Genomic DNA, 27959 nt, shown 5'->3' with positions numbered 1-27959 from the left:
TACGATGGTCCCCATGGATTATCGTCCATTTCACACCACATGGAGTATGGTGGTTTTTGGAAAGAAATGTATAATAAAGTGTATTGTTTTTAGAGGGTATGTATGTTCTCGAGTACTATGGGTACGAAAAGGACGACATTGTGTTCCAGCAGGACAACGAACCGAAGCATACCTTGAGATTGTAAACTAAATGGTTCAATGACAATGAAGTAGAGGAGCTGGATTGGCCCCCACAGTCCCCCGACCTTAAACCAAACACTTGTGGGTAGAGTTGATGAAAAAACTGTATAAGCTACATACCCAAGTGAGTCGACCAGCATGCGCCAACTTTGGGAATGTGTAGAAGAGACCTGTGATCAGATTTTGGTCGACACATGCTTGAATCTAAGGCTAGGCTCACATTAGCGTGTGCGCATACGCCTGTAAAAACGCATGTTTACGCCTTTATGTGCATCATCTTACGCATGACGGAAAAAAAAAGCCGCGTTGCATGCGATCGCGTTGTTTATGCATATGCATTCGATGACACCAGACAAAAATGGGCGTCTCATGGGATTTCTATATGCAATTTGAATAACGCATGTGTATCGAATGCATGCGTTCCCATAGACAGTAATGTTTTTTTGACGCACTCATCCGCATGCGAGTGCCTGCGCATATTTGACTGATTTTTGATGCCTCAAAAAATGCAACATGTTGCTTTCACCGCCGCACACAGCGAAATGACGCATGTCCCTGCGTACACCATGTTAAATATATGTACGGATCTATGCGGATCAAACGCTGCGTGCACAGACGCAAATGTGAAACCAGCCTAATTGAGAGCATGCACCGAAGAACTCAGGCAAAAAGAAAAAAATTTCAAGAATCTGCATAACTAATCATATGCTAAATAGTTGCAAGTCAAATTTATGTATAAAATAGCCAAGATGATGGTCTATAAAACGATGGTAGTCTCACATTCAAAGCAGTAGTGGATGGTGAGATATGGAGCCTGAAAGTCAGAAGTTCTAAACATTGCTACTCTCTTGCTCGTCACTGTACATGCCTCTACAAGTCTGTAACGGTCGGTGGGTCATAAACCAGAAATAATGTTAAGTCACAATCTGTCCACATGCAATAAAAAACCTCAAAAAATATTTTTTTCTTTGATATTTAAAGTCTACCTATCGTTTTAGATTAAGTTTTTGTGTGTGTACATGAGGAATAACACTTTTTGGTCATTATGAGACTTGAATCCTGTATTTTTCACCAGTTTTCCTCTCTGCAGGCTCTTTCCAATTTTCAGTTCTTTCTGAGCTAGTGGGTGAAGACAAGCTGCTATGTTGTCTACTATACACAGTACACACATTCTTGCTCTTCTGCCTATGTAGTGTAAGGTTAGAAGCAGCGTGAAGGACATTATACAGCATTACTGTAGCGGTGAATATGACACTTGTAAAATAAAACACATACTAGAAAGGAACAGAACTATGGCATGGGCAGCTGTATTTTGATGTATCGGTGAAATGGTAGTCCATCTTGTCTTGAGCAAGACAGTTTTATATGTATATATAATGGAATGAGGCTTGCTTTCAGGAGACAGTAGAAGTGTCTCATAAGTGGAGAAAAAGCATATTTATCAGATTAGCAAATAAAATAAACTTAACTATAGATTTATGCAACAATTGCTAGAATGGCACTGGCCACTGTCTGTGAAATTGACCCCCATGTGTGAGATATGGATATTTGATTTTGAGCCCTATTGGTGATAGGAACTGATGATAATCTTCAAGCAAAGCTGTAAAATGATGTTCCTCTAAAAAATACAGGAAGGAAATGACAATTACTGCATAAATAAAGAGACAGCACAGGAATTTTAAATACTTTTAATTAAATTCAATTGAAATTAGGAAAAACACAAATCATTTCAGGAAATATTTAAAAAGGAACAAATGATATGTCAGCAGTAAATTCGGGGTTTTCAAGCATTCATTTTGTTTTACAAATATTACAATTAATGCACCAAAAGGGAAAATTGAAAGGACCCGCATTTCTTATAACACACCCTCAATATAAAGAACAAGATTTGTAATATACATTTATATTCCTATGTACAACATCTAATAGAATTTAAGAATATAGAACATCCAGAACTGACTGTTCACACTGAAAACTTCCCCAACCAGTGCGAGAGAGGCCTGTGACAAGGTGGCCCCGCACACAGAGAAAGGCCACAAACCCCAAATATCAAGTTCACGCACAACCCACAAGAATACAAAGAACCCTGTTCACTCCCAGTCGTCTAAAGACCAAGACAAACAATATTTGAAGGAAAGAAAGAAAATCTTTCTGGTCCACTTTTTTCTTTTCCATTTCACGTTCCATACAAGTGAGATCTGGGTGGTACGGACTGAACAGAGGGTGACTGACAGCTTCTAAAACAGACGTAATGGTGATCGGCAAGATGAATGCGATTCTCAATTCTGCACTGACTCATATTTACAGGCATCACCTTTGTAATTCCAGAGGAACTGACAGCCAAAGTGCTTAAATCCTCTCCTTCACATCACCCTGAGTGCTGAATAAACATCACCGAGATGAAGAGCAGGAATCCTGAGAGAACAGTGTAATCCTTTCACTGCTTTGTGCAAGCTAAAAACATTACACCCGTTCCTACTACTGTAAATGGCGCTATGATTTCACCCCTGGTAAAACTACAGCACCTTCACTTTATAGCAGCCAGAGATTAGTTCCTCATAAATATCCATAGCGTCTGATAATTGCTAACAGGCCATGTCGCCAGCCTACATACTTAAAAGGCTATTACCATCGTATACATTTAAGCCCATCCACAGGATAAGCCAAAAAACGTCTGATAGATGAGAGTCCCACCTTTCCAATCTCATACTTCCCAACTCTCTCGTGATGTCCGGGAGACTCTTGGATAAAGGAAAAATTGTTCCAAAATCTCCTGAAAACCAGGACTTTAAGAAGGTTGTGTGTGACCTTAAGACGCTCCATCATACTGGCATCCAAGCGCATATTTAGGGGACAGAATATGGGACACTGGTGTGGGTAAAGTTTTCACTAGTGCACTGGCTGTAAAAGTTGTCGAGTATGATCCCCGTTCCCAGTCTCGCTGGTGAAGCGGCAGCAGTGAGTGGAAAGGTGGTCGTGTATGTGTACTTCTGTCCTTTACAGTCTACAGAAGGGTCTAAAATGTCTAAGACAGGAATAGCCCTTTAAAAAGATTGTCTAAGATTACAAAAATGTCTGCTTTTGTTCCAAAAACAGCAACATGTCCATAGTCTACACGAGAACGGGCTCAGCTGCAAAATCAGATAAAATCCATGGACGGGAGGAGTGCGGTTTTTCTAATTACAGACAACACCCTTGACCTAATTTCGTAGTTAATGGTAAATTCAATTACCAGGATATCCCACAATTCCGGATTAGTGTTCGGTTTTCACACTGTGGCCATTGGATATGGACAGACGCGCGGAGGCCATTGGACACACCATTTCACAAGTGCACACAGACGTTAATGTTACAATCGCACGGCTCTTGTAAGCGGAATGCAGGTCTGGTTTTGACCACAGGCCGCCCCAATGTTGTTGACTTATAGTGTATATGGAATAAGTAGAATTAGGCAGGAATGACATATATATGACTGATCTGATAAACTTTCCAATATACTTTAATTATGGAGAAGTTTGTCTGGTCTGTATATACATGCATCAAAATAGAAAAAACTGCAAGATTGCATTTTTTTTGCTGGCTGACAATTATTAGCAGTATAGATTCCACGTATGTCCTCAGTACACAACTTACATTAGCTTCTGTAGCATTAGCCAAAGTATCATCAGGTCTATGGCCCTTACCGGGGTCTTCTAGGACTTTGGGTATTTTTCCCTATGAGGCTAAGAATTTACCAGCATGTAGTTGCTAACATCATGGCTGTTCGCCCTTAAATTGACCTCACGCCAACAGAGCAGTTCTTGTTCTCTTGCTTTGTCGATAGCGCGTCACTGCTGACATCATGCTGATCGACAGCTGGTTTCCTGCAGTTAGGCAGCGTGGAGCCAGCTGTCAAACAGCATGACATCGGCAGTGACGCGCTATCAACAGCGTCAGGCGAAAGAGAAAGAGCTGCTCTGTCAACGTGACCATCTGAAGCAGGAGAATTGCTGGCAGGGTCGACCCGTAATCGCTCTGAGCCACCAGGGATCATCTCAGGGCAGAACAGGTTCGGAGTCAGCAACTATCTGCTGGTAAATTTGTAGTCCTTTGGCCAAAAAACCTTAACGTCTCAGATAACCCCTTTAAATATATTGGAAAGATTGCTGGGTAAATCTGTCCTTCTGGACTGGGTGCTAATCATAACCAACTTCTATCTATACAACACAATCATGAGGGCTACATGGCCTCCAATATGCAAATGACACAATTACTACTAATTTGCAGTTGACCTGCTGGAGATGAGCAAGTGAAGGTGGCTCTGTCAGAAGAGGCGTCTGCGAGGCCCGGATTTACAGTCGCAGGCTCTCTCACTGTGAAGACATCTGTTGATTTAGCCCCAGGAGATTCATGCTGCTTAATGCTCTGCCATCGCTGTCTGAAAGTGGAAATAAAGCTTCTGCTCCTCATTTATAGCCCATGGAGCAACATTTCAGTGTAATCTACAGTCCCTATTTACGTCAAACTAATTGGTACAAACCTGAATAAAGTACAGAAAATAATCACTTAAATTAGTGCAAAAATCCCATAGACACACATAAAACACACAAGTGCCCGAATATGCATCCAGCTGCATGTAAAGACATCTCTACTTCATATATGACTAATGTAACTGATCGTAAATGAACCACATCGATCAACGTCCTAAGCTGCTAATTCAGGAGACCAAAAAATGTAAGAAAATCACACGAAAAGTAAGCAGTATCCAATATACAGATGTGAAAGCAACGTACAAGGCCACGACGACAATACGCTCAATTAAACATGAAATTTAAAAAAAATACGCCTGGAGCAAAACTGGAAATAAACTTTAGCATTTTTTTTCCCCCTTCATTTGGGAAATTAGGATCTGAAATAAAACATTAAAAACAAAAATTGTATAAATATGTGCAGAAACCATGCAAAATAAGACAACAATGAGAACAGAGAAAATGAAGCAGATCTGAGATCTCCTAGAGCAGATGCCATGGTGGTGGTGCATGTCATGGAAAATCCCATCTTAAGAGCATCTTCTAGAGGCCATTTGGGAGCGCCCAAAACCTGCGTCATTAATTTCCAGTGACGTACGTCTCCCAGTAGCTCTAAAGACGACTTGGGTTTGTACCTGGTGGGTGTCTGACCCTCAACTAGATTATTTTCTGGAATCACAAGATGCTTTTAAGGCGGATTTGTCCCTTAAAATTCCAGTTGTTTGCACCAAGCTAAATATCACTGGGCCTAGATTTCTGCAGATAAAAATATAGATTTTTTTCCTTCTTTTATACACACACCACTGGAAACTTCACATATTTAAGGCTCTGTTCCTACAGATCCATACTTCAGCCTGTTCTGAAAGGAACCCGGTATACGAGAAGGTTAGATATACGTGGCTTCTTAAGACACAGCGACCAAGCCTTGTTTAGTGTGCCCTCTGTTCCACTTCCCAGCAGTGAAAGTGTTACACAGCTAGCCATAAATGTGAGGCAAGCACATCCTTCATACCTAAAAAGCATTGCGAGAAGTGTTGTTGTGCTTCCTTCCGGCGGCTGATGTGGTCTCTCGGCCTTCGGTGCAGTTGCATCATTACGCTTTGTCAGACAATCCTCTTGCCAACATCATCGTTACATCATACCTCAGTGCCTAATGGTCGCTTACGACCAACCTGCCCAGGGGGGTCCTGCCCCGTCAGGCACACATCACAACATAGCACAGCTCATCCTTTTTAAAAAAAAGTTATATTCACAGGTGCAAAGTCAGATTTCTATAGATTTGTTTTCTTTTATGATTAAAAACAGCTCTTTACTAGAGTTCAGTGTAAAAAAAAAAAAAGTGCTTCAATTGGAAGATTTGCTGACAGCACTGGCGGAGCGTCGAAGCTTTCCCGAAACCTTAGTTCTGGTGGCGCGGGTTAGTGTTGGAGAGGTGGGTTCTGGTGGGTCTGGTCCTGTGCTCACCGACAGATCAGAACTGGTACTTGAAGGGAGACCTAGAAAATAAAAGGAATAGAAACACTGAAAGAAGGTTTACATGGCTGTGTGAAGATTGTCATTACAAAGACGAGCAGGTCCCAACAGAAAAGTGTCCAATTCAACAGGTTTACACAAAAATCGGTAATTTGATAGCATTTCTTCAGGGTTACTGATGTTATCCAGTGTTGGATCACGTGCTGGGATCTTCGCCTCTACACATTCTTCCAGACACTTTCTACGTATCAGTATCTCAAGCTGCCAGGTGTATTTAGTGCCAGATGTTTGGTTTCTGCATCAGAACTCCGCTAACTAGTATACTCCTCCTCAAATGTTCCTAAAGGGCTCCTCGCCTTTAACTATTACTAACCGAGACCATTAGAGATCAGATTTTATGTAAGAACACCTACTGAACAATCCCTTTAAAACAAGTAAAATGACATGGACTACTGGTAAGTAATCCATATATTACATAAGAAAACCTTCTAAACAACAGCGCATGTTCTATAAAAGACTTCTACAAGCTCCAGCCCTGGGCCACAAAAATCCTCCAGTAAAAAAACAAGGGCAAAGCTGCAGATGTTGCCTGCAGGGACCAATCTGATCATCATTCTCTGGTCTACTTTGAAAAAGTTAGAAGCCAAAATCTTATTGGTTGCTACAGGCCACTGTTTTTATTTTTTTGGAACAGTTTTCACACAAGAGCCTACAATCTGGTGCATTATGCTATATTGAGGCTATCTAGGGGGCATCATACAGTGTGGAGATTACAGTAAGGGGGGCATCATACAGTGTGGAGATTACAGTAAGGGGGGCATCATACAGTGTGGAGATTACAGTGACAGGGCCATCATAATAATAATACATTTTATTTCTATAGCGCCAACATATTCCGCAGCACTTTACATTTCAGTGTTGGAGCCATCAAAAGGTTTGGGGGATAGTAAGGGGTCAATATATATATACAGTGAGGGGGCATTATACTGTGTATGAGAGCATCACACTGTGTATAGGGGAGCTGTACAGGAGGAGACTCAGGACATTATTAAATGTAAAGTGGGCACTTATTGTTATAGGGGAACTCGGGTAACTGCGACTGTCAAAGGGGCACACACAGGGCATTCTTACTTTCTAGGGGGCAAAATGTGGGCACTGTTTTCTAGGGCACTTGCACCCGGGATTACTATATTGTAGAGGGTTGCTTTAGAACTTAAAGGGCACAGAGAACCACACAGCAGGTGCATTAATAGGGACACATGCGGCAGCAGCGGCTCCGCATTGGGGTATCAGGTGCAGTAATAGGGACACATACCGCAGCAGCGGCTCAGCATTGGGGTATCAATAGGATGAGGGGTTTGCACAGAGTGGGAATAGATGGTGATGGGGATAGAATATGAGAAGTGAAACATGTCTGTTGTATTCTCTGTAGTCGAGTCCTGGCTGCAGAATTGTCATTGTCGGTCTGGGCCAGATGGAAAAGATGTGAAAAGTGAACAATTCCATCAGAAAGAACGATGGCGGTAAGACACTATCTGTAACTCTGCTGTAATCACTTATATGTTCTGTAGTACTGGTATTTAGTTGTAATCTAGGTTCTCTGGTTAGGAGCCCACTCAGAAGTTTCGCCCCCCCCCCCCCCCCCGAACCAAAACCCTAGCTACGCCTCTGGCTGCAAGCCATAATCATCAACATTAAAGTGAACCTGCCAGCAGTTTTGGCTGACATAAGATGCGGCCGCTGCCTTTCAGGGCTTATCTACAGCATTCTATAATGCTGTAGATAAGCCCCCAATCCGACCTGAAAGAAAAATAAGTTTTTATTATACTCACCCAGGGGGGCGGTCCAGTCAGATGGATGTCACAGGTTCGGCGCCTCCCATCTTCTTGCGATGCTGCCCTCCTGCTTGCTTTATTGCTTCCAGGCATCGCGCTCCTGCGCAGGCGTACTTCTCTGCCCTGTTGAGGGTAGCAGTAACTGGGCCTCTCTGACTTTTCCCAGCACCTGCACACTGCAGTACTTTGCTCTGCCCTCAACAGGGCAGATAAGTACGCCAGCGCAGGAGCGTGATGCCGCAAGAAGATGGGAGGCGCTGGACCAAGACCTGTGATATCCATTGGACTGGACGGCATACCCCGGTGAGTATAATAAAACTTGTTTTTCTTCTCTTGCAGGTTGGATCGGGGGCTTATCTACAGCATTATAGAATGCTGTAGTTTAGCCCCGTATCTTATATCGGCCAAAACTGCTGACAAGTTCGCTTTAACAGAAATAAACACTTGAAATAGATCAGTCTGTTTGAAATGACTATATGAGTTTCACTTTTTTTTTTATTGAAGAACTGAAATAAATTAACTTTTTGATGATATTTTTATTTTGTGAGATGCAGTTGTATATGGCTGAAAACATGCAGTCAGTGACGGACGCATGCTGCCCGTGGGTCGAGCAGCATATATAAGGTGTCAGGTTACCTTCACGCAATGGTCAGTGCTTTCTAGGAATAGTGGCGAGAAGCAGCCACTAGTAATATAGTGAAATAGCAACGGTGACGAAACGCATTGGGGATGAGTAGAGCCGCAGGTTTCAGGTTTACCTCAAGCTCTGGTACCCAAAAAGCAGAAATGACGAACCAGTTGGAGAAGGACATCCTGCAGGTCCCAGGCTTACGTAAGCTCGCATGCTGATATATTAAACATTAACTTACGAAGCAATTATTCCCCGAAGAGGAAGATGACTGAAGGTCAGGACAAAATGGCTTGTCTGAATGGAAGCAGATGAGGTAGCAGCTATTAAACCTAACAGAAAATGAATAAAATTACAGCCTGCGAGTCACAAATCTTCCCCAGTACAATTATAACCATGCACCAAGGAATTCAGAGATGTCTGTTGCAATCGAGGACTGTTGTTGCTTGCAGTTGGCGCACAGTCTCTCTGGGCAGCACGGGAAGAGGGAATTTAATTTCATCACTTACTCTCTTTATGCATCATCTTTAAATCATGAGACACTGCCACAAACAACTGCACATGCAAAAATCTCCGCGCTAACCCCTCCGACACAATGGAGGGGAGTGATAATGAAGTGGATGCCAGGGAAAATGCTGCACTGGAGAATACTAAAGAGATGCACAAATCTAAAAGCGCTCAAATCCCGAAATGCAGAATGTGCTGTGTAATTACCGTTATTAATAATATAGCAGACGATAGATGTAGAGCATCGCTGTGATATACCGAGGGGTAAGGCAGGTTTCACAAGGGTGAATTTTAGGCTCAGTATTCCGCATAAAAACCCGGATCCCAGAAGCTTAGGTCGCTCTAAATCCGCAAACAGAAGTTCGTCCAACAGTTATGGTCAATGGAGAGAACTGGAACAAAGAATAGGGTAGACTGGATTTATTAAGTTATCGTGGGAGAGTCGGGAGCCCCCTAAGCTTCATAGTCCCAAGGGGTCTTGGTGCAACCATTATACACATTATAAAAAAACCTACATAAAGGGGCTCTCCACTTTTAAGACTTGTTAAAAAATGGTATAGTTCATTTATTCAAGGAGACAAAAATGTATATAGTATATTTTACATTTTGTGATAATCCTGCCCTTTTGGTCACAAGGGTTCCTCATCTCTAGTATATAGAATTGTTTTTTTTTTTTAAATAACCTTTTGAAACGTTTGACATTATTTTAGGGGTTAGAAAACAATTTTAAAGGGACTGTCCAGGCTTGGGGTTGAAGTCTACAGTCACTCAGACTGCAGACTTGTGAATCCTCACAGTGCGCATTGTGAAGATCGGGCAGTCACGTGATCGCAAATATAAGATTTGTATACTTTCTGACTAGACGTGTCTGGCCTCACTCAATACACTAGTACTGAGTGACAACGCACACATCTAGTTGGCATGTGACTGACTACAAGTATGCAAATAGCATACCGGCAGTCATGCACTCACCTGCTACCGATGGTGGCATTCCTGAAAGTGCACAGTGCGTGCGCTGTGAGGATTCACAAGTCTGCAGTCACATATAGTGACAGCAGACTTGAACATTAAACAGCACCTTTAATTCTTTTCCTAAAGACTCTGAATCTGATTTTTTTGACAGAGAAATAAACAGAGGGGAGGATACTCCAGAAAAGCGGTCATCAGGGTGTGACTACATAGAGTGCTGAGGCTGCAGTGTTACATCTATGGTCTAGTGCTCGAGAAGCCGAATAGATACGCTGTATTTAGGGAATCCCAGTGCATTTTAAAGTGTGTAAAGGCCCCGTTACATGCTTCAATGTCACAGCGATCCCACCAACGATCCGACGTGGATGGGATCGCTGGGACATAGTAAGCTGATCGCTGGTGAGCTGTCACATAGACAGACTCACCAGCGATCATGACCAGCGAGCACGCTGGTATTCAGGGTAAACAGCAGGTAACTTAGCGCTGCGCGGCGCTTAGTTACCCGCTATTTACGCTGGATACCAGCTCCCAGCGTCTGCTATATGGCGCTGGGAGCTCGCTGATTGTTGGTCTCTCGCTGTCACACGCAGCGATGTGTGCTGCCCAGCGGGAGACCAACGATAGATTTATGGCCCAGACCATAAGGCAATGATTAACGATCAGCCAACTGATCGTTGATACATGTCACACGCAATAATGTTGCTTCGACATCGCTGCAACGTCATCAAGCTGGTGACGTTGCAATGATATCGATCACAATATTGTTGCGTGTAACGGGGCCTGTTTTCATAGATTCGCTGCAAAACTTCCGTTACTGCACTCAAAATCACTGGATAGATTCATGGGATTACAAAGTTTTTAGTGCATATTCCTGATTATTAAAATTGATGCATGTCAATGATATTGTAACGAGGTTGTGGATTTTGTACGCAGATTTTTATCTTTTCATCCATCTCAATGGGAGGTCTGTGTGATGCGTCCTCCTGAGTGACAGACGCTCCTTACACCTGGCCTAAGATCTGACCTGTAGATGTAGATCCGGAATAAGGAAGAACTTACAATTTCCCCATTAGGGAAACACAACATTTTTTTCTTTATAAGCTCCAAGACACTTTCCATTCATCTATTACTTTACAAATACGGTCTCTGTGATCACAATGTCAGTGTGCAGTTTTGCTCTGCATTGGTAATTTCTAATAGATGAATGCAGTCCAATAATGTAAAAGACAAGTTCAAACCAATCTAGAACTCTAAGGTCATTACCTGCCACCCAGTAAAGCCAAAGCATTATATGCTCCAAACAGCTAAACATTTATATAGTCCCTATTCAGCGGACTCCCTTCTTTCTGTTCACCACCAAGAGAGGTCAGTAGATCATTGTGAGGGGATTTAGCTGGGTGCAATTATATAATTATTCTAAACAATATGCCTTTGAAATGTAAAACTCAGCTTGGCTTTGGCTAATCAAATGTGGATTTTCCTCAATGGTGACCAACAACCACCAATATGGGACTGCTGTCAGTCATTCTACTGGAGGCCAACATGCTGGCACCTGACAGTGCAATGTGGCCACTTATCGCTGTATTAGGACTTCTTTAGCCTCTTCTTATTTTCTGATGTAAAAAAAACAATATTCATGAATAGGACTCCGTACATAGTTTATTAAAATGATCTGAAAAACAAGGCACACACAAAGGTGTAAGCTCATTGTTCTCCTTATATATAATATACTGCACTGTATATTTGGAAAACATAAGTATATAAGTAGCTGTCAAGAAACATGTAATACAATAAACTCATCACTCTGTAACCAGCTACACCTGCCACACTAATCCATTATCTGATAACGTACATGCTATATTATAGGCCCCTCCAGGGTTCACTTCTAGGATCAGGTAGACGGCAGGGAGACATCCAGCAACTACAGTGGAAAGGACTAATAAACCATTAATTATTAGTAACTATTAAAATAGCAAAAGAGAAAAATTCTAATAAACACATTAGGCCTATGTGTTTGAAGCCCAAAGGCTCTTAATCATTCACGAGCCTTAGTGCTCGAAACGCGTAGGTCTAGTGTGTTGTGTTATTTTACCATTTTGATATTTTAATAGTTATAAATAGATACTTTTTTTTTTTTTTTACAGTCATTCCCATTGTGATTGCTAGAGGTCCTCCCGCGTTCTACCTAATCATTTCCACCCAGGAGCTGGCCCCATGGTCGTGGTCCGTGCACTGCACCCTTACTGGACTGAACGATACATGGACAGTGTGAGACGATGTGGTATTTATTCTTTGCCTTCTAAGACACAGCCTTAGCCAGTGAAAGAAAAGGCGGCTTTCATGCAGTTCTTGCTGGTCAACACGGCAGTAACACAAGAGCCCTAATGACTACATTAGGAATATATATTTTTTCACGAATTAAATGTTCTCCACATTAGTGAAGGACGCGCATCATTATCAGGCACATGCTGCTAACTTTTTAATTGCCTGCAGTGGTAAAGATACTTCTGGCATCACGTCTCTTTCCCATAACGCTAACCTGTGTATATTATAGGCTTCCACCATTTCGATGATACCTTGAAGCTTATATGAGTATTGTTCTGTGATCCTAGTCAGTCTAAATGGTTGAGAAGGAGATCCACATATACTCACATGTGCTTAAGAGTGTTGACCCAAAGCGCCCATTTTTACATAGTTAGTTGGGATTTTTTGGGTACCGATGGAGGGTTCCATGTTCAACACTCATTATTAGTCAGAGCCGCTCTGAAGGATGGGTCCGTTCCTGCATTTAGTGGACTACATATTCATTTCAATGTGATTTCTGTAATGCTCCATTTCCCCCGTGGTAGCGCTGCAGGGGAAATGACTTGCTGTGATCAGCTTTTTGTCAAGGAACCTGCCCACCACCCCCTCTCCCCAAAGGGACCTGAACCAAGCCTTTTTTTTTTTTTCATATTAGACAACCCCTTTTATTCCCTTCCCAGTTCAGCATTTTAGGATGAAAAATATATCTACTTATGTGTTATTATAAGGCAACGTAAAGATGGCACAATTCAATTTTTCTGAAACTATAATAATATTAAAAAGCCTAGCCCTAAAGTTAGTGACTACTATTATTGTCCTGGGTGGACATTCAAGTAACATGTATGAAAAGACATGTACAGATCTGCACGTTTGACATTATGTTAGAAATCGTAGATGAAAAAGAATGGCAGCAAGAATAGGCTGCTGTATTAAAGTAAAAAAAAAATAAAATAAAATTGACAATAAAATTAAAAAATGAGGAGATCAGAAAGAACAGAAGGGAGGAGAGGGGAAGACAAAAATCTAATTCACTCATATTTAAAGAAAACTGTTCTGTGAAAAAATGCAGATGCTTGTTAGTCTGGGGTTCGGAATGAAAATTCTTTATCCTTTTTTTTTTTCAGTTCCCTCAGGGCATGGAGATAGGGGGGAGGGAGCGGCTTTTTGTATCATATGTTCCTGCAGCTAAACAGAATGGCAGATGGTCAAATTAATACAAACTCAGCCAATTGGGCAAGCGCAAGCAGTATTCACGCAAGCGACTGAACAATCCTGCTCCTGTACATATAAAGAACGGCGCAGTCCAAACAGACCGGCGAGTGTAAAGGCAGCCACACCTAGGCGCTTACAGGCGCTCGCAACATTCCATTAGCCCGAAAACTTTGCACATTCCATCAGTCAGAACTTTCTTCTGGCAAATCCTTAACTATGCAATCAACCTTGAAGCTTCTTCTGAAGCGTCCTGATTGATAGAGAGACAGCAGCTGCACAACGAGCAAGTAATAACCGCAGAAGATAAAGCCTTTCATACAAATATTGTAATTCCACTTGCAAGCTGCCTGGCACGAACTCTAATTACTTGGCCTTTTTCTTGTAATGAAACTTTGAAGGTCTGTTTCCATACCAAGCTGTAAACCAATTAACCCGCCTTATCCCAGACAGGGTGTTTTATCAGCAAGAGCGTGAAGGCACTAAAAGAAGTATTAATCATCAGTGCAAAGAACGCAACAAACTGACTCAAATATATATATATATATATATATATTTATAAAAAAAATATATTTAAATAATTAGATGTATTTTCTATCAATTCTGTTACATAACTTATACATCAAGAAGGCTTTTAAATAGAATCAACGGCTAAAATAAATCAATGTAAATTTAACAATAATGGTAGAAAATCGATTTATAAAACAAACATCAATGACATTAAAAAAAAAGAAGGAAAAGGATCAAAGATGTAGAGAGCAAAGGGTGAATAGCAATAAATGAAAGAGCAGGTGTGCAATACAAATATCCCCAAAAGCCAGTGGTGGATTTAAAATCCCTTACTTAACATATCATATGGTAACATATCGATGATTGTGGCTGATTATATACCTGTATAATAAAGAGGACCTCTCTGTTCTTCTAGACATGACACGTACAGGCAAATGCTGCAGCTTGCTGGTTTCGGAGACGCAGAATGGGATTTATAAGGAGAATGTCGATGGCGGGTATTATGACGTAACTGATACCCAAGTGGTGATTATGTAAGGAATAAGGATATTGAATAATACTGTATATAGACGCACCCGTCTCCAGCCACGATATAATAATTCGCAGTGAGGAGCAAAATTTTATGCATCACTCCTCATACGAGAGGCGATTTAGTATGCACTTTTGTTTCTTAGCATTCCAAGGAATAATTTAGCGATCCCCCCCTTTCCCTGGAGGTTCCAGCTTTAGTTCTGATCATTATGCCTCAGACCAGGCTTCCTCTGCATCCTTCATTATATACAACAAGTACGCTGTCACTATCTTTCAGTCCTACCGCTGAATTGTAAATTGCCCAGACAAACAAGCAGAGCCAACGAGCCTGCAAAGGTCACACCTGGCGTGTGGCCAGCCTGCTCCCTGCTCCGCACACTATTCCCCCCAATCTCTAGGTTCATGGCACTCAATGATCCCTCTTCTTTTGTCTGCCTTTCCTCTCCCAGCTGTTCCATTCAGAAGCCCAATCTGCCCTCCCCCAGGAAAGAAAAAAAGGGGAGAAAAAAAAAGGTACTTATTAAGTTTAGCTAACTCAAAGGGCTATAGCCGCACAGCACGTGCCGATTCTTATCTGTGTATCTGCAGATCCGATTCTATGCTTCTTAAGCTTACAGAGGCAATGAGAGAGGAGGCAAAAGAAAAAGTAAATGGATTTTAACTCCCATTGGCGCCCCTGCAGCAATTCAAACAAAAGTGCAAAGCAACAAAGACATGTTCCAGTATGGCAGGTGCTGGTGTCAGATTCCGCCCCAAGCAAACAGAAGCCGGAGAAAAGGAAAAAGAATGTGCCTTTCCGTTGAAGCTCAGACATGCAGGGGCAGGGGGAATCACTAATGGTGCGGTTATTGTCAGTGCCACTACAGTCAGGTGTTCATTCCCAATAACACTTGTTTCAGAGAAGCTTCTCTGGGAATTTGTTTTCTTTTAATTGAAAGGGATTTTTTTTGGTTGTCTTTCGCGCCCCCATTACAGGCCGCATAATAAGAGTGTAATAGTAAAGGAGAAAAGCCACAGTGAAACAAGCCAGGGTTCCCGATGCAGCCTCCTATTTGTATAAGTCTTACCTTATTCATAACCGTTAAGACATTTTCTAATCTAAAAGAAAGGAAAGAACAGAGGAAAAAAAAACAACAACAAGGAGTAAGTACGACACACAAGCCTAATAAGCTGGGTTGTTTATGAGCGGACACATTGCAGGATAGATATAAGTGAGCAGCAGACAAATCGGGGAGCCAATCTGATTAGGGAAGATATATCATTAAAGTGACCCTCTACTATGGCACTGAAAAGGGACTATACATGTGTCTGGTTTCCTCATCCTTCCTGGTGCCTTCCACTGCATCCAAGGTGGCCTCCCCAGGGATCTGGGGAATGGGAGCACAATGGTAACTCTCATCCACACCTCCCCTGGCTGTCCTATGTTGTGGCTCAGACTTTCCATTGCTCTTAGTTTCTGGAAGGCAAGAAAATTGGTCTCAGCGGAGACAAAGTGAGGGCACCAAGTAGGGCAACTACACAACGCAAGTGTGGTCACTTTTCAGTGCCTGGGTGCAGAGGCGCTTTAAGGCGTCAGGTGATTGGCTCCAGATTGGCTGAATTTTAGGCATAGCGTTAGTAGCCATTAAGGAGTTCTAGTTATTTCTCAAAAACCTACTTACGATATTACGCAGATGCCAATATCTTCAGTCCAGCAGCCACTTGTGAATTTACAACCCTGTATAAGCATCCATCACTTTCTTATATTTCTAAACAAGTAAGCTGGATGCTGCACTAAATGCTGCTCATACTGCAAAGCCTTTGAAAAGATGAACTTTGGCAACTGCCAAAATTGATGTGGGAAAAAAACATGTAAGGATCGATCTGAAAAGCCATTTTTTGAGGAGTAAATTGTTTTTATTACAAAAATGAACTTTACGCCAAACGCATTCAACTCGGCTTTTGAGTCACACTTACCTGTCTATTTTCATTATATAAAATGCTGTAAATGTCATTGATGGTACGGTAACTGTAATGACAATACCGGACCATAACAATCATGGGGGTCTCTGACGGATCAGGTAGCAGACTGGACCCCCAGGGAAAGCATATTCTCAGAATGATTATGTATAAATCTGCAGCCAATGATGAATTTTTAGCACATTAATTATCCTGTAACAAGTGGCATCTCATAAAATATTACACACATTCAGATAGCAAGAACCATGGCTAGGATTGGAGAGCTGGGGGTGGAGGGACGCCTTGTTATTTCCGGGAGAAGGCTTCTGGCTGTTATTCTTTTTTCATTAAGCATTATAGCACAGGAAAAAAGATCACTCCTTTCAAGTCAAAAGGATTAGTTTACATCCTAGAACGCAATATCATAATCCTTCATAATTACAAGCAAACCCACAGGGATGACCAATGTTCTGTACTAGTCACATTTGGCTAGGGAGGTTTATTTCATATTTCAAGTATTCGTACACTGATAAGCAGAAGAGGAAAAATGCATAGTTCTATTGACACAACTCCTGAAAAAGAAACAACAAAAATGATAAACCAGTGAACATGGTCTCCGAGGCTTCTGTGTTTCCCTTGACTGGTTCCCTGCATGATCTGATCTTTTGTGGTGATGTCTCATGTCATGTGACTGCTGCAGCCAATCACAATTAGTCAATAAGGAACTCATCCTCTCATGAATATACTGGACTCCTAAACCAAGAGTCCTGTGTATTACTCTATCACTTCTCAATCAAATAGCACAATATTTTAGAGGGTAGCTTTAATAATAGTTTGATGACAGATCTTAGATGTTCTAGAGCAGCCAAAGTCACAGTTCGGATAACAATCCTATTAAGAACTTCTAGTTGGACATATGTGGTTTTTTTCCTACACGTAGTCATGTCATGGTTTTCACAGCATTTTTTTTCAGTGAAAAATAGCAGCATACATGGTTGAGATTTATGAATAAATCTAAAGAACAATGTTCACCCACCATCCTAAAGCACTGTTCACAAGGGCAAAGCCAGCGGAGTAGCATTGGTAGTGTCAGTTCCATCAGAATCGTGATGGTGGACAGAGTTACAATAGGGTCAGCAAAATGAATGCCGAATGAATGCTCCAGTGTATGGGAGAGTCAACAGACGGCGGTCAGCTGAACGACTGGCCAAAGCATTGTTCGGTCAACAGCCATCAAACGTGTATGGCCGGTCTTACATAATTTGTACAGTAAGTGAGAGTGTAAGAGCAATGAAGATCTAACCAGAGCACAGAAGACTAGGGCAGGATACGTAAACTACTGTATATTTTATTCTACATATGTTTCAAGACTGCAAACTAAACTGTAAGGAATAACAGCACCGTAGAAGAGACAAGTGTACAAGATGCTTATGTCTGTGGGCATAGCAAGGCAGGGATTCAGCATACCGATAGTACACTATTCGGAAAGCAAAGAACAGAGTTTTCTGCAGACAAAAAAGTGTCCGGTTGTAGGAAAGCCAGCACCTCCTTTGAGGGATGACAAAAAAAAGAAGCAGCCTGAAAGGTTTGGTGAAGGGAATGTTTGGGGTGGACAAAGAGAGAAGGTGAGGAGGGGGAGAACAGATGTAGGCACAGAAGGGGAGAAGATATCTAGAAGGGAAAAGGACACAATAGGTCAGAAATGAATGAGGGCAAGAGGGAGGGGCTGGAAGAGGTAACAATAGAGCGAAGGGGAACTGACACTGAACAAGAGATCCACTGGGACTGGGGGTAGCAGAAGTCATATTGCTGACGGCTGGAGAGATGAGCAGAGGAATTGTTTTACTAGGACACATTCAATTCTTACTTGATTATGGAGAAAGTACATTGGAAAAATACTTATTGTCAGCACTATGCAAGTGAGCTATTAACTATTGAACATCTCTAAAAGTTGCTACGGTATATTATATAAACTTGAATAAATAAAATCTAATAATGCAAACATCCTACGTTGAATGATGTAAATAAATAGACCCAATACCACAAAGAAACATAAGCAATTACTACTATAAAATAAATGCATGGACATGCTGGAAGTGGAAGAATGATGATATATAATTAATCTCCAGCATCCTCCCTCCCTGCCCTCCGCTCCAGACGCCAGCCCACCCTCAAGCTATGACAGCTGTTAAGCAGGGCTCCTCTCCACCCCGGACAGCTCTGTAGAGGCACAACTGCTGTTCCCTAACAGCCCTGGATAGCCATACATGCTGCAGATCAATTACTCAGTTATATGGACTCCAAAAAAAGTTCTATTTTGGGGCCAAACAACAATGAAATAGTTGTTATCAATACATACAAACGTCTTCACTGACACACACACTTTATTAGATCAGACGGCGGCAGTAGTCGTCTTCTTCAAGGCACTGATTCACATCGGCTCAGTGTGGACTAGAATAAAAGTCGGACTGTAGTCTCAAATGTGAAAATCCATCAGTTCTTCCAATGACCGTTTACTGTTAAATTACTGTGGTACAATCCACACTACTAGGCAAAGTTCACACACGCGTATAAGAAAATGTCTGATTTTCAACCGAAAAAATGGATAATTTTCCATCTGTACGGTTATCACTTTTTATACATCAGCAATAATCTTGTTTTATCCTTTAACTCATTAGGAGTCAAATACTTTAATTGCTGTGCTCTCCGCAACAGAGAGGCAAAAGTAAAAAAAAAAATCCCTCACTTTTTATTCTGCTCTGCAGCCACTATGACCTGTGACCGGTCCAACATGAAACATTTGGACAAAGATCCTTTTTAAATTTTCTACAATTCTTTGGACTCCTGCTGAAAAATGTATTTCACTTAAAAGGTTTATCCAGGACTAAATTATTATTATTTTTTTTTTTTTTACTATAAGCCAAAAAACTAACAGGCAGGCAGTTGCTAACTAGTTAAAAACTACATGCCTGTTCTATCCGGTGCTGGCTCAGAGTGGTCACTGAATGCTCCTGCCGGCAATTCGGCTGCTCCATGTCACCAAAGCAGCTCTTCTTCCGGGCTGCTTTGTAAACTGGCCATGACTGCCGAAGTCATGCTGATTGACAGCATGACGTCGGCAGTCACGCCCCGTCAACAGAGCAGAGCGAAAGAGAAGCAACCGATCTGTCGAAGAGATGTCAGAGGAAGCCGCAGAATCATCGGCAGCAGCAGTCAGTGACCGCTTTGTGCTTGCAGAGATCTGCGCTGGGAAGAACAGGCAGATAGTTAGCAATTATCCGCCTGTCAGTTCTTAGGACCACAGTAAAAAATTAAAGATAGTCTTTAAAGGGGTTATACAGGACTACGCTCAACATTATCCCCTTCCCAATACGTTGTAAGGAGGTTCTCCATTTCATTACTGAAGTTTGGTGTGCTGGGGGCTCCAGTCCATAAGGCTAATCACACTTTCCAGAATGAGAAAGTAGTCAAGGCTCTTTTGCTCTATAAATTTCTACGCTTTTTTATGTTAAAGGGGTCTTCCAGGATCAGTAAAAATGTGCAATAAAGGCAGTAAATGCCATGAGGTAACAAAGCAACGTTATTGACCTTTCCTAATTCCCTGCCACTGCTCTTTGCAGATCTCAGTCTACTTTCTTGCAGTGACCACCTGCAATCTACACACTTGACGGCTGCAGCAAAGTTAGAAAAGGCCGGGATGGATCACCAAGTGGAGTAACAGTGGATCCATCACGATTTTTATTATTTTTTTTTGCAGTTCTTGACTTAATGCAAATGTGTTGACCAGGCAGTCCCCTTAGCATTTCATAATCCTTAAATACTGGAATCCCATGTTATCATTCACATGTTACACTACTTGTTCCCCAAATTTATGCGACGTATCCATGTTGGCGTGGCACTTTCATTGTTCAACTCGTCAAATTAGTCCAATGTAAATTCATCAGTAAAAGTGAATGCAGACCCTAGAGCTGTAGATAGAGGTGGGAATACTTTGGGAATGTTCTCCAAGTCCTCGTCTACAATATATTACCATGGTGAATTTTCTTCTAATTCGATCACGCACGCGAGGACCCAACGATAAAATAATTGTTGCGAGCATGACCGCGGGATCTAATAAAAACGTGATTCAGCTAATTACATGAAAATTAATATAGAATTACATAATAATTAGGGCTTCGACATTTACTAACCTCTTGACATGTGAAAATAAAAAAAAAAAAAAAGATAGTCAACTGGCAAAGATATGCAAATTGTCAAGTATATGACCCAACAAACATGCTTATACACACATATAATTATGCTAATGCGCCATAATAGAGCCAAGGACGCATTTTATCTAATGTGTATTGAAAAGTGACAGAAATATACCTAATTGAGTCAATTAGTGCAATCCTCTGACTGGGGGCGAGATGCCTCGGGCTATGATTTAAAGGGTCTATAGTATCAGAAATGGGCTTGTGTTGTCACAAGTGACAGGTTTTGCTGTAGTGGTAAATTAACATATGTGACTCTAGAATAGATGATGTATTCATTAAGAAGAAATAGGTACGTTAGGAAACTGGAACTAATAATCCCTTAGATGTCCGCGTGAATGATACAAATGCCGGCGGCCGGTTGCACAGAAAGCGGTAAGTCCTGGTTATATCTGCGCCCAGAGTAACAGGTACAGACTCCGTTTACATCCATTAGTGTTAGGCACATCCCTACTCCTCGTTTTGCAAATGATTAGCATGCAGAATGATCTCATAGTGAACAGATGTACAAGGAGGCAGTCGCGATTAGATCAGTCCTCTCAGCGGTCAACAGTCCCCATGTAATTAACCCTTTGGAGGCTCCATCTACTTCCCTCCACATAATGATCATGGGCATTGTGCGACGGCACCAACACTCAGCCTAGAAAGAGCAAATACTGAAGACCACAAGCAGCTTGCTGAATTAGTGGGGTAACGTCTTCCTGAGCGTACTGCCAGAGTGGCTCCAAGGCCGACCGCGTACACATCTCCTCCGACAAATATTACAGGAACTCACCAATAACAAAGGAGGAAAACGTATCAGCTGCTCCTAAACAATGAGTACTTATCAGTCGGGACGATGGTATTAGCATCACTGACACACAGAAACGCCGGCTACTTGTAAAAGGGAAAGATATTCTCTGCAACAGATCTTCATTCATTATGGCGGAGATCATTTTGCCTTTAGTATCAAAAACTTTTTATTTGAACTATTTTGATATGAGACCTTAAAAGCCCCCATCTTTTCTTATGCACAATGATAAACGTCCAATGTATGGCTGAAGGAGTTAAAAGGTCATGATCACAGCGATCATCAGCATTTCAGGCACATTAAAAAGACAACTAACGATGGTAAAGAGTATGGGCAATACTGGGCACCGAGGAAAGAGAACACGACAAGGAAAAACATAGCAAAATGATTGAAGCATTTTAGTAATGAGGATGAATAAGAAAGTTCTCATCCTGCAAGAAGGACACTAGCAGATGAGTTACAGACGGAGATAGCGGCCGGCACGTCAGACGGCTTTCTTATAGTCATCGGTAGCAGCTTTATGGGAAGTTGCAATTGAGCTAAAACTAGTTTTTAAAGGAGAAAAAAAAAAGAAAGATTTGGACAACTTGGCTCCAGCTGCCTAAAAAATTAGAGAAGTGAAAACAATGGTAGATGGTGCTGTAGTCAGATGAGACCAACACTGTATGTTGTAGAGAATAGAACCCCTACATCTACGAAAAGCCCAACACGTCGCACCACAAGGAGATCGCAGCGTCACACGGTGAGGAGCCATCTCTGCTGCTGGCTCTGACTGCCCTGGTGAGGTAGTGGCCAGAGAACTGCTGGGAGGAAACCTGCAAGGAAAGCAGCTTGTGAGATTACACAGAACACAACAGCTACAAATCCTGACTTACAGCAATCTTAATGTCATGAAGGTTAAAAGTGCATTTAATACAAGAGGGGTTAAAAGGGTGTTTATTGGAAAAGACACAATGTATCTTGTAAAATAGTTGGAAGCAGTAGTATCAGGCTCCTTGTATAACTGCAACATTTTGTTAAAGGCAATCTGTTACTAGATTTCACAAAACAAACTGCAGAAAATCTCTAAGACCTAATGAGACTGGTGTACTTACAGTGAATACCAGACTGGTGTGGTTACTTTGAATAATACTTTTGAACGTTTTCCAGCCTGATATTAAAAGGGTGCCGGATGGAGCCGGAGACCAGCGCTCTGTCACAATGTTTAGTCGCCGCTCTCGTTTGCTACATGTCAGATCCATTCATTTGAGCCGGAGTTGATCTACAATGGGATCCGATATTAATGGCAGCCCTTTACAATGTGCTCCAGATAATTGTAATATGAGATGGGAAAACTTAATTTCCATGCAACAAAATTATAATGTAGGAATGGTCTAAGGGTGAAAGATATTATTGTTAAAGCACAATTGGGCGTTTGGTCCCACTTTCAACAGAAGTTAAAGGGGATGTTCCCGTTCAGAAAATCTTTGTTCCTGGGAGTAGTTTGCTACAAAATAACAATAATATGTAATAAGTTTCTCCTAAAATAAACATTGCGTTACTCACTGTCCCCAGGTCCAGATCAGAGTCTCTGGCTGGCTGACGTCACAATGACATCATGGCAGCTAATAAGCAAGCTCAGTGGCTCTGCCCCTGAAACAGAACGCCCCCCCTCAGAGCCGCTGAGCTTACCGATTGGCTGCAGCGCTGTCAACATGACACCGCCACCACAGCCAATACCAGACACTGGGAATGCATCACTGAAGACTCAGCGCTGGACCCGGGGACAGTTGGTAATGCGCAGTTACTTTATGACAAACTGCTGACAAGTAGTAAGATTTTCTGAAACCAGACAAATAAGTAAGTCTGGTAAACTGACATTTGACAATTAACCTTATGGTTTATGATGCCTTATAGAGAGGGCCACATAAAATATATGCTCTCATCTGTGCCCCCTTGTGGCTGTTTATGTAAAAGCGTCACTAAAAAACATTTCCTGCTGAAAATATTAAGCAGGGGAAAATCAATTGTAAGCAAAGTACACACCAGCTAATTATGGAAGTTTTTTTTTTTTTTTTTTTAATTAATTTGAGTTGTTCAAAATTTGGCAGAAAGTTTAAAAAAAAAAAAAAAAAGAACAAAAATCAGTTTGCACCTGTCCCACTTCTATTAACTATTGAGAGGGGGAATAAAGAGAATGAGAGCGAATGAAAAGCCTTAACTTCGGCGGTTTCCCAATGTTGCTTAGTATTCCAGTTCAACAAAGATAAATAGAGGCCATCCCAATGTTTCTTGACGCCTCTCCAGGACGCGGGGGACGATTATGTAAATAGCATCAGGTCCCTCTACTTCTGCCAGCTTGCTTATCTCCAAAGCCTTCTGCCTGCTGCTCCTGGCGACCAACACAAGTGTATGCACACAGCTCTTATCTCGGAACAAAGCTCGAGAACGGCACGAGGACGGAGGCCAGCAGTGCTGGACAGTGACGCATGGCTGCTTCTCTGTACCATTTATTTAACCGAATCTCATTTCTTTTCATCACGACTTCAGTTTTGATCAGAGATATTTATGAACTGTGCCAAATGGGAGATTAGAAAAGCAAGATGTCTAGGAGCGCAGTTATTAATTAAACTGAAGGAGGGAGAGAAGGCTTTTTAGACGGCTAATGACGGACATGTATCTGTGCTGATGAAATTCATTTGTAGTCCGCAGACTTTAGCCAGCCCATACCGTAAACGTGACGAGCGTGCGGAAGCTTTTGGCCTGTGAAGGACGCTGAAGCAATAATTCGTCCGGCCCCTAGCCCTACATGGCCGGCCTGGAGACGACTCACAGTCACACAATCCTTTACATGTGTACTACTGGTGACAACTTCGGTCGCCTATATAGTCAGCTGTATTGACCCTATATGAAGGATTTGAAGATCAGTGCAAACATACCTGGGGTGATGGTTATGCAGGTTGCACAGAAGTGTGATCCACACGTCTCCGACATCTTCATTTAAGGTGCCCCAGAGGCGGCCCTGTCATTTGCAGTGCGATGGCTTTAGTGTTTCATCACTCAGAGCAGCGAGAAGAGGCTGCGGAGAGTTCGGAGCATAGAGCCCAGGAGAATGGCCGCCACCTGGACCATCACGGTATTGGGAGCATTAAACTGTGGACTATTCTTTAATACAACCTGTGTGACCATCACCCGTGGTAGGTTTACACTGCTCTCCACATCATTTATGCAGTACTATCAGCTGACATACCCTACAAAAAATATTTAAAACTTGTCTGTCCCATATTGTACATTTATCCACCATCACCGCTGGATGATAAATGATTGCTTGCGCTCTACTGATTGCCAAGACCGTAGTCCTAAAGCCCAATGCACCTCCTGACTACGAGACAGCAGTGAAGAGTATGGATTCCACTATGATCGTGTCTGTGCCCATCGCTGTTCTGAAGCATCTTCTCACTGTAACAGTATAGTGAGGTGGAACAAGCGGACCTGTGACCCTCATTCTAGCAATTATTGGGGGTTCCAGCTGACATTTATCACCTACCGTAATCTGTGCATAGATTCTAATCGTCCAGACTGCAGCTCTTGTGGGTGACTACATGTAAAACCTGCCAGCCAAGACGTCCTGGAGGAGCAGAGGCAGTTGTTGAAAAATTTGGGAATAAGATGTCCACTAAGTGGATATGGATGTTCGGAAAGCGACCACCTGCTGATGGTCATTATTCTTACATCCTCATGCATGTTCTTAGCTCTAATACAACCATGACCTGAATAGAATACTATTGTAAGCCATTCCATGTAGTTAACTCCACCTAACCTACGAGAAAATGTCCCACTGGCTTATTTGTATCTCCTTGTGAAGCCCTACGCCAAATGTCTATGAGCTTAAGTCTTGAATGTATATAATGTATATTAGCTGTATACGAGACCCTGACCCGAATACAGGAACATACAGTGACAGGCACAGCACATATACCAGGTCAGCAGCAAATAATTCTGCCTGCAGTATAAAGACATGGCCATAAACATGTAGAAAGAAGCAGCAGAGGAAAAGCTACAGACTTCATAAACCCAGCAGGAGGTCAAACGGGGAATAATGATAGTTCCCAATTTTAACAAGAATGACCCACAGTTCTATTAAAATGTGAAAACTATAAAACCAAAGATTACACATAAAACATGGCTCTCAGATTTGTTTCTAGACGATTTGAGAAACAATAAGACCTTACAATTGTCGTATGGGCATCACCCAAGCATTCCTGTTCATTAATCCCTGACCTTGGTGCCTGGGCAGAATAATCCCTGTTTAGCATTAGTAGAAGCGACTTCTACTGTGATGGCCAATATGTCCTCTACTTTCAGTGCGGCATCCAAACCCAAAGAAAGGCAAGCAGAAATGTAGACTTTTCTCCTTAGCAATGTACCTTCTTTAGCATGTGATCTAAGTTGTAGACCACCGGCAAAGGAAAGCAAACAAAGCTCACTAGATAAAGAGGTTTAAAGTAAAAAAAATAATGAAATAAAGGGCTTTTTCTGATAAAACACAAGAAAAGATAACATTATGAGTCCTGCAGTCACCAGTGGAGGGAGCTAAAGAGCAGAATGTATACTGAGCCTTGCAGTGGGGCCTGCAGCCAGAGTGGCATATTTTACACTATATATGTGATCTTTGTTCACTAGTGGATATTCACTTTAAACTCCTGGATAAAACAGATTAACAAATAAATATATTTTTGTTACTGCATGGTATTAAGAAGAGTAATTTCTGATATTTCATATTTTCAGCACTCCAGCTAATGTGTTGTTTCAAAAGCAGAAGCAAGAGGGTATAAGGTAGAACTCTATCCAACAAGACTCCAACCCAAGTTGTCTTTCAGAAAGAATAGACTGATCGGATTCTCTGTCCCTCTGTAAATAGAACAAGTACAGTGTGTCCGTAAAGTCATGGTGCACTTTTGACCAGTCACAGGAAAGTATACAATAACAAAGTCCATAAAAGTCAGGGAGGGCGGGCAGGAACTTAAAGAATTCTTCAGCTGCGTAGGGCAACAAATGGAGCCCCCATCGAATTGCACTGAATAGGTATGAAACTGGTAGAGTTTTCCTTTTATTTGAAGCAGATTTCACACTTCTATCGTCTTTTGTTGCTTTCCAGTGACTGGTCAAAAGTGCACCATGACTTTACGGACACACTGTATATCAAAAGGACTCTATTGGCCATTAGGGAGAAAACAGAATTATAATAATGTCCAATAATAATCAAATCACTCACCTAAGCCAACTAGAGAGTAACTGGGGGTCGGAGAGAACACTTGAGCAGCGAAGTCTTCAAACGTCATCACCTCTCTGTGGTTCTGAATTATTGCTTCAAGGTATAGAGCCCTTTCCTCATAGCTGGAGTCATTAAGTTAAGGATACATCAAGGATAGATCAAAACAACAAAAAATTACAATGCACTGAAGAGTTTGGATGGCAATTATAAATACATAGCGATCTGGAGAAAAAAAAAAATAGTGGGAATAAAATCAAAACAAGCCACACCATACCACACAACACACAGAGTAGTATATGAGACATCAAGTACAAAAAGCCACGCTATACCAAATTACTTTGTGAAATTATAATATTTTCAGAATCTTAGTTTTACATTTTCAAATCAGTCAAGCAAAAAAAAAATCAAAAGGTGTCCAACTTTTTTCCTTTTTTTAAAGACAATCTATTAATTTATTGAGATTGTTACATCAAATGCTTGGAGAAAATTAAAAGCTATTCTGTTAGACAAAAGGTTAAATTATATAAGCCTGATTCTATACAGCCTGAATGATTTCGGCAGCGGACAAGCAGCTGACTGACAGGTAACTGCAGCGCTCAGCCTCTTGTCCGGGCCCTTTATGTGGCTACAAATTATCAAAGTGCCGCTGCTGTGGTCATTACTGGCTGAGCTCGTTAATGAATTAGCTTCCAAACTTGCTTGGAGAGGAGACACACGCCCAAACTCTTTTCTAAGGGGAACGAATGATGCCATTCACAGCTCATTACAAGCATGCTTATTCTGCTCAGAGCTTGGCTGTTGCCAGGCTCCACGCTGCACATTGCCACAGCAAGCCTCTGGTCCTGTAAACAGCGGGATACAAGGCTTGAGTGGCCGTCTGGCGGGCAAGCACTCTGACACTAAGCTGGCACGTGCTGGAACAGCAGGAGCAGGCTACTGCGTGACAAATTACTGAAAGAGCCCAGCTAAACTTATTTCAGATTGTGCCACCTGAGCCACGGACCTCTGCAGGCCTGCCATCTTTGTACTATTCATTCGTCACCTTTTTTTCCTGCATTTTGCTCAAAAGG

At 41.8% G+C, this 27959-nt stretch overlaps 1 protein-coding gene across 4 annotated transcripts in view; it reads right to left on the bottom strand.

Moving 5' to 3' along the window:
• Positions 1–1852: 1852 nt before the first annotated feature.
• Positions 1853–27959, bottom strand: part of RALGAPA2 (Ral GTPase activating protein catalytic subunit alpha 2) — a 412397-nt gene continuing 386290 nt past the window's right edge. For 2 of the 4 annotated variants that reach the window (XM_073557418.1, XM_073557415.1), the window contains 2 exons: positions 26890–27011; positions 1853–6184 (listed from right to left, as the gene is read on the bottom strand). In XM_073557418.1, coding sequence (XP_073413519.1) covers positions 6033–6184; positions 26890–27011 — 274 coding nt within the window. In that variant the 3' untranslated portion in view covers positions 1853–6032. Of the gene's footprint in view, positions 6185–15721; positions 15753–20987; positions 22451–26889; positions 27012–27959 lie in introns of those variants that run through there. The other 2 variants (XM_073557417.1, XM_073557416.1) reach the window with 2 other exon arrangements.

This window comes from Dendrobates tinctorius, unplaced genomic scaffold, assembly GCF_039654945.1.
Source record: "Dendrobates tinctorius isolate UK_male_01 unplaced genomic scaffold, ASM3965494v1 ptg000250l, whole genome shotgun sequence".
NCBI classification, from domain to species: Eukaryota; Metazoa; Chordata; class Amphibia; order Anura; family Dendrobatidae; genus Dendrobates; species Dendrobates tinctorius.
Note: the sequence above shows the minus strand (reverse complement) of the source record. Positions and strands in the feature narration are given on the sequence as shown.